The 7837-nt window shown below is 58.7% G+C and overlaps 1 protein-coding gene across 1 annotated transcript; it reads right to left on the bottom strand.

The window, feature by feature from the left end:
* Positions 1–2065: 2065 nt before the first annotated feature.
* IRX3 (iroquois homeobox 3) lies at positions 2066–5422 on the bottom strand. Its single transcript, XM_007538306.2, has 4 exons — positions 4512–5422; positions 3186–4317; positions 2919–2985; positions 2066–2500 (listed from the first exon to the last, which is right to left on the bottom strand). The coding sequence occupies exons 1-4, from the start codon at positions 4782–4784 to the stop codon at positions 2446–2448; spliced, it is 1527 nt and encodes a 508-aa protein (XP_007538368.1). The 5' UTR covers positions 4785–5422; the 3' UTR covers positions 2066–2445.
* Between the last annotated feature and the right edge of the window lie 2415 nt (positions 5423–7837).

Genomic DNA, 7837 nt, shown 5'->3' with positions numbered 1-7837 from the left:
ATTTGTTTATTTGTTTGTTTTTTATGGCTGATGGGAGGGGAACAGGGGGGTTGAACATTATCCAGAGAAGGAGTGGAGTCTAGGTTCTGGAATCAACCACAAGAGCAGGACTCTTTAGGCCTCTCTGATGAAGTATCTTCCCTGGCTATGCTCTGTCTCTGGTCTTCACAAACAAGAAGGTCGGCACCCCTTCTCATCTTACTGGTAAGAAAATAGGACACAGAGAAGTTCTTTATCTAGCCAGGGGATTACTGGATCTGCAAGGGGAGCTAGATGTGTGTTACAGTGAGGCTTGGGAGCCATGACATGATGGGTCCTGGCGGTGGGGGGAAGATATCTGCAATGTCATCTGTATGAAGATACTTTTTGTGCTCATTTGAGGCCTCTGGCCCAACATGAGGTATGACAGATCTCTGAAGTTCTAGGACTAGCTAGTTGAAGCCAGTTTCTCTGGGGTGAGAGGTGGGGGAGATTGGGGGGAGCAGTTAGTAGTCTGTGCCTGAGATCTGGGGAGTAGCCCCAACCTCAGAACACCATTATTAATAATAATAATAATAATAGGCACCAAGTCCACTCTGGATTCTGAGGAAGACTCTGGAAGAGCAAGTCCAGTGTGTACTCTCTGGGAGCCCTGAGGGCTTTAGTCTGACACAGCAGTCACAGAAACACTCTACACACACACACCAGCCTACCTACCTCTTAGGCATCACTGTTCCATAATCATATCAACCTGAGTGTGTGTGTGTGTGTGTGTGAAAGAGAGAGAGAGAGAGAGAGAGAGTAAGAGAGTGTGTGGGGCCCCTAGGGTTGTCGTGCTGGCTATTGTAACCACATACACCCATCCCTGCCAGCAGCCAGCCTGTACAGTTTGGCATGGTGGCTTCTTCAGTGGCTGGGTGAGTACAAATTCTTCCCAAACATCCCAGGGGACACATGAGCTTGTCACTTGTCCCACTAGATGGGGCAAACACCCAGCAATCTGGTTGCCTTGAAAACTCACTAAAGAAGCATTACAAAAAGGGTACCTGCCCATGATGTACCCACAAGGCAGAAATGTTCTTCCAGCATTCCCTACAATTTCAAACTGGGCAAGGCTGGGGGTCTAAAAGAGGGCACAGAGGGGGCACCCCATCTTGCCCTGACCACCAGCCCAAAGAGACTGTGTAGAACCAAGCCGCAGTGCCTTTTTGTCCTGTAGAGGGAGCTCCAACCCCAAATTTCCTGGCTTCCTCCCCAGCTGTCCTAGCCCAGTAGGGCCTGGAGCCCAAATTCCTGGGATCAGACTGAAGTAGGCGGCTCTTCCCCTGCAAAGGAGACTGGGGAGGATGGAGGATTAAGCCAGATGTCGCTTAGGTCCAAGTCCCCCAATTTCCAAATTGGACTAGGTACAGTCTCCCAAAATGAAAGAAGTGTACCTCAAGACTCTCATCAGATCCTTCATATCTCTCTCTCTCTCTCTCTCTCTCTCTCTCTCACACACACACACACACACACACACACACACACACACACTTTAGCATCTACTGGGGAAGCCTGGGGGGTGGGGAGGTGCAATGTGGTTGGAAGGAGGCTTGAAGCTGGGTTTGTACAGCCCCTTTTATAAACCTGGTGGTGGGGGGGAGAAAACAAAAACCTCAATTGTGCTCATCTAGGAATGGGAGCAGCTGGCAAGTGAAGCCTATCTCAAACCCTTCTCTTTGCACAGATGTTGTCAGAAAAAGTGCCAGAGAGCCCACTGTTGCTTCACCAAACCAGCAGGTTGAGACTAGTTTCCCGGCTTCATGCTGGGAATCTTGCTCCCAGCTTCCCACCTGTCTTTTCCTTCCTCCTTCCTAGTCCTCCAGTCCTTACTCTCCAGCCCTTACTCCCTGGGGCTTCAGCACCTCTCATTTCCATCAGCCAGGCCACTACACAGGACCATAGGGTACTTACTGACTCCTCTGTAAGCCTTTTCTGCTGATTTGGGGAATTCTTCAAACTTGGGGTGTGTATATTTGTGAAGTTTAAGAAGTGTGTGTGGAGTAACACAAAACTGATAGGTTCAGGGTTGGGGTAGACAGGCAGGTTATAGTCAAAGTGGCAACAGCTCATTTATTTAGCCAAAAATAGATACTTTCTTGTACAATTTGGTTCACACATATGTACATTTTTCTGTATATACAAAAGAAAGTCAGACACTCTTATTCTCACTGAAACTCCACCCCTCCTCCCCAAATCAAGAGAACTGACGGACAAACCTCACAAACTCAGCTAATGTTGAGGGTACAGAAGCGACTTGGAGAAGACCAAAGGGGATTCGTTTAATTTCTTCTTTTTTCTTCTTTTTTGTTTTTTAGTGTTTTTTTTAAGGTTTTCATACACGGACATGCTTACAAGTCATAATTATACAGAGCACTTCTTTTATTACAATTATTACAATGATTTCCTTTAAAAAAATTTTTAGAACTAGGACGAAGAGAGAGCCGATAAGACCAATGCGGCATCCAGGTGGTTCTGGGGCCTGAAAGAGAGGCAGTGATAGCAGGGGAAGTGAATTTCAGGAAGGTTCCAAGGCAACCTAGGACTTTGAGATCCCACCTGGGGCTGAAGCCCCAGGCAGGGAGGGAGACATCTCAATGCAAACTTGTTTTACAGCCTTTTGAGTTTAACTATCAGACTCTCCGAAGGTGTCAGCCTCTGAGGTCCTGGGCTGGATGAAAGTGGCTTCATCCAGCACTGGAAAAGCCAGCAGCCTGAGACATTCTGGGCCGCCCCAGGGGCCTGGTCTCTGGGCTCTCAGGGACAACCAAGTGCGTTCTGTCCCCATTTAAAAGCAAGTCTCAGCATGTTCCCCCGGGGGCACAAACCCAAGTTTATTTTCCGTTCCTTCCTTCCCCCGCTGGCCTGTCCCCCCTTGCACCCTCCTTGAAGTCGCTTACCTCCTTGGCACGGGTTGGAAAGCTGTTTTGAGTAACTTTTTCTCCACTTCCAAGGCACTACAGCGATCTAAGGGGAGAGGGGAAGGGAAGGGGGGAAGGCATTTAGAGCTCTGCTTTCCCGCCACCGGGGCCCCATGTGCCAGACGCCCAGCCCCAAAGTAAGCACCTCTCCTCTGACCTCTGCCCCCCCCCCCTGGCTTGGCCCATCTACACCTGCCGGGGCGCGACCCCCAGAGCCCGCTCTAGTCCTCCGCGCTCAGCAGTCACCTGTTCCGCCCTCGGGCTCTGCAGGCCTAGCGAAGGTGGCAGCCGTGGCGGCCGGGTGGCCCGCAGCTCCAGGAAGTCCCAGCAGGTGTGGAGGGGCCGAGCCGAGCAGGGAGAGCGGGTGCGGCCGTGGGCCAGGTGGCGGGCCTGGGAACGGCCGGTTGGTCCAAGCCGGGAACTTGCCGAGAGGCGCCGAGACCAGTCTGTGCGCTGCGGCGGCGGCGGCTGCAGCGGCGGCGGCTGGAGAGAGCTGTAGCGCTGGGGGCGCGACGGCTGCCCCTGGGGGAGAGCCCCCCGAGCCCGGGGGCGAGCGGCGCGGGTTATCGGGGCTCGTGGCGGTCTCGGCCAGCGACCAGATCTTGGGCTTCTGCAGGGTGGAGGAGGAGGCAGCTGGGGAGGGGGCGCTGGGGTCCAGGCCCGCAGTGGGCGAGGGCGGAGACAGCGGGGCCCTGGCGGGCGGTGGCGCTGGGGCCAGACTCAGGACAGGCAGTGGCCGCTCCTCCAGGCCCTCGGAGCTGTCGTCCGAGTCGCTATTCTTGGAGTCCGAAATGGGTCCCAGGCCCAGTTCGCTGTCTCTGTGCGCAGCCCCAGCCAGGGTCAGCTCAGGCCCTGAGGCCGCGCCGTCTAAGTTCTCCAGATCGATCTCCTCGTCCTCGTCGTCGTCGGCCAGGCCCTCGCCCCCCGTGTCCTCCTCCTCCCCACCCAGCTCCTCCTCCTCCAGCTCCAGCTCGCGTTTGCTGTCGTCTTCGTCCTCCTCCTCGTCCTCCTCCTCGCGCTCGCTCCCGTAAGCATTGCCCTCCTCGTCGGTGCGGCTGCGGGGCGCCCACGTCATCTTGTTCTCCTTCTTGAGGCGCCGGCGCGCGTTGGCGAACCAGGTGGACACCTGGGTGAGAGTCATCTTGGTGATGATGGCTAGCATGATCTTCTCGCCCTTGGTGGGGTAGGGGTTCTTGCGGTGCTCGTTGAGCCAGGCCTTGAGCGTACTGGTGCTCTCCCGGGTGGCGTTCTTGGGACGGGACGGGTCCCCGAACTGGTACTGTCCGTACGGGTAGAAGGCGGGATGTGGGTGCGGAAACGCGGCGGCCGTGGCTGGATGCTGCACCCCGGGGCTGTCCTTCAGCTCATACTGCGTGCCCTGGACGCACATGGGGAGGGAAGGGACACGCGCGACGGAGCTCGGGGTTAGCCCGGCCACCCCCGCCGCCCTCCGGACCCGCGCCCCGCTCGTCTATCCTCGCGCGTTGCCCGCACCCGGCTCCCTACTTCCAACACCCCTTTCCCTCCCAGCTCCCACTCTGCGCCCCCCAGCCTGGCTCCCCGGGCACTTACCAGCTGCGGGAAGATAGGCAGCTCCGCGGCGTAGGGCAGGAAGGCGCCGTAGCCTTGGGCGGCCGCGGCGGCGGCAGCGGCCGCGGCGTAGGGCGCCCCGTAGACGGACGAGAGCACATTGGACAGGGACCCCGAGGCGGTCAGCTCCGAGGCTCCGGCTCCCGGGCCGCCCCGGGACCCAGCGCTGCCGCCGCCGCCGCCACCGGCGGCCCCCGGGCGCTCGGCTGGGTAAAGCGGGCGGATGTACTGGTATCCGAGCTGGGGGAAGGACATGGTGGCCCGCGGGGCACGGACGGAGAGGGGGGCCCAGCCCCCCGGGGCCGCCCTGCTCAACGCCGCACACGGGCTCCGGCGCGCATCGGGGGCCGGGCCGGGCTGGGGCCGCGCTGCCTCCCGCGCTGGGCTGCGCTGCGTGTTCGCCTATTGATCTGCTCCGCGGCGGCGGCGGCGGCGGCGGAGGCGAGGAGCCAGGTCAGGTCCGAACAGATTGGCCGCGGTTCCCCGGGCTCTGGGCTCTGATTGACATTTCCCCGGGCCCTCAAGCCCCTCCTCTCCGCGCCGCCCCAGCCGCCTCTGCCGGAGCCGCGCTCCTCTCTGCCCTCCTCTCCCCCGGCAGTGTCGCCTCGCTTCCCTCGCCCTCCTCTACTGCTCGCTCCCCCTCCTCGCCCGGCCTCTCCTCTCCCCTCCCCTCCCCTCCCCGCACTCCTCGTCCCCCCACCCCCACCCCGGGATCGCTTCCGCCCCCGGCCTCTGGTTCCTCCGGACCCTCGCAAAACTCTCTCCTCGCTCCCCTTCCCCGTCCGCACGGTTCCTCTCTCCCCTTTTCTGTTCCCTGCACTCTTTCTTCTTCTCTTTCTCCCCTAGACGCGCGCCTCCACCCCAGGCCCTGGCGCCCCGGCTCAGGAGGTCGAAAGTTGTGGACTCGTAGGGTGCAGTGTGGGTGTGTGTGCGTGTGTCCGTCTCCGCGTCTGTGTGTCCATCCCCGCCCTCGTTCCCTAACTCCCCCCCCCTACCTCGCCCTCCCCAAAATCTCGGGTCTGACGTAGCGCCCTCTTATTTGACTTTGCCGGGCGTCTCTTCCCCAAGTCGCCAATCGCGGGAGCGCCTTGCGGGCTAGGCCGCCCACCCCCGCGGAGACCGCGCGCCGGGCGAGGCAGGGAGGGGAGGGGAGGGGAGGGGCGGGGCGGCCGGGAGGAGGCGGGAGCCGGGGTGCTGCGAGGCCTGCCCCCCTTTCTGTCCCCCCACACCCCCGCCAGCCACCGGTCGGCGTGCGCCCGCCCGGAGGGGGAGCGAGAGGCGCGGGGTTCGGGTTTAGTACCGGGTCAGCTCCCCTCTCCCCGGGCATCGATTCGGCTCCCCCAGCGCCGGACCCGGGTCCGGACCAGAGCTTGATCCCGGGTCAGCATTGGGGATCGGCTGGACCCAGGGCCCCTTATTGGCTCGCACCCCTGGCTGCGGCCCGCAGAGGGAGCTGGAAGGGAGCATGAGGGCGTGTGTGTGTGTGTGGGGGGGGGGGGGTGCGTCCCGGTCCGGTCTCCAAAGGCCGCCGAGATGCGACGACCCTCAGCCCAGCAGGACCAAACCACTTCTGTGTCGCCTCGGGGGCCGGGAGCGAATTCCTTATCTGAAGTGGAGGAACTGATGGCTGCGGTGGCAGTGTGTGTGTGTGTGTGTGTGTGGGGGGGTGTCCTATTGAAAAGTGGACCCCCCCACTGCCGTCGGGAAGCCCCGGCCCTTGGAGTGTGTCAGCGCCCTAAACGAGCGCGGGGTGAGGTAGGAGCGAGGGACCCGGATGGCGGAGGCACCAGGAACTTTTGGAGAGCTCTTCTAGAAGTTTCTATGATGGCATTTTCGGTCTCTTGAGATCCCTCGTTTTATTACCCCTTCCCCTGCTGCTTGCTCTTGGCGCCAACCTGTTTTCCATCTAAGAAGGATCCCCTTATGTCTCAGGTGGGGACAGAAAGGCAAGTTTTTAAAAATTATTATTATTAGTAGTAATATTTTAATTTATGGCAGAATAGTAGCTAAATCAAACCTGAAACCTCAGCCCTGTGGGGTGGGGGCACCTTCACGAATTAGGGCGTGCAGCCCAGAGCGGGATTGAAATTCCCGGGATTGAAATTCCCGGAATTGCAGGGGCTCCAGCTAAACGCTTTAGGCCGCGCCGGCCACCGAAGTGCAGACCAGGCCTATAGCATGCGTGCTGCGGGAACTGCTTTGGGCTGCGACTCCCGCAAAGTTGCGGGCCCTGGCTAGGGGGGTGGAGCGGGTGGGATGGGGTGGGGTGGGGGCGGAAACTGGCCGCCACATGCTGACTGCTGGAAGAATCGAATCCAAATTCCATCTGAGTGGGGGTGCTATAGAGTGGCTCTAGCACTCTCTGTTCTGCAGCTCTGGGGAGCCCTTTTCGAGAAAGGACGGTTTTTTAGCCTCCTGCGGGCACCCAGTTTACACTTTACACACCACCACCACCCCGCCCCCTCTCCCTCCATCCCTGCTCCTTTTCACCAGTCTGCACATAGGACTGCAATTCCAGGAGGTCTGGACACCGAGAAAATTGGAGGTGGGGGAGGTAAAGAGAAGTTTGGGGCAACTAGGTGTAGGGTTCGATTTGGGAGATAGTGTTTGACCTCCTCAAATTGTGTCAAGCCAATTCGCTTCTCCCCTTGCCACCTGCTCCGGAGTGGTGAGCCGTGCTGGCCTTAGCGGCTACCTCCCAAACAAAAAAGTAACAGGGGGAAGCTCTAGCTTTGGAATGTTTCTCTGGCACCTGATTTCGTTTCCAGTTAAACCTCTTTAAACAGTGGCACAGGGATCATGGTTTCACCTTCTAGCAAGCACACAAGCACTCAAGCAAACAAAAATCACAGGGTTACGAAATTGAAGGTAACATTATTTCGAGGGCTGGGTGAGGGAGGGTGTTTCTTAAGTGTCATATGGTCAGCCTCGATGGACCTGAGACAATTTACACTGGGCTGTGGTACCAGACCAGGGCATAACTATGAACCAGATACCGAGTTGCTAGAACCAGGACCCTAAATGCCATATGCAATGCCTAAGGTTGAATCCAGCTTCCCCACAAGGAAAAGTTTAAACAATAAGATGTTTCTTCAGCACTAGCTAGCGGTTGACCTGGTGGCTTTGGACTCAAGGGGGCAGGAAAAGAGGTCAGGGAAGAAGGTAGCCTGCTGGGGGTGGGGTGGGGTGAGTCAGCCCAGCTTGTCTGGGGGCTCCCAAGGCCCCGGTTCTGCGCCTCTAGACCCAGAAGCAGAGCCAAGATCCTCAGTCAGATTCCTCCCGCAAGGAACCCTGGGCTGTAAGCAGAG

Source organism: Erinaceus europaeus, chromosome 2 (assembly GCF_950295315.1).
Source record: "Erinaceus europaeus chromosome 2, mEriEur2.1, whole genome shotgun sequence".
In the NCBI taxonomy this organism is placed as follows: domain Eukaryota; kingdom Metazoa; phylum Chordata; class Mammalia; order Eulipotyphla; family Erinaceidae; genus Erinaceus; species Erinaceus europaeus.
Note: the sequence above shows the minus strand (reverse complement) of the source record. Positions and strands in the feature narration are given on the sequence as shown.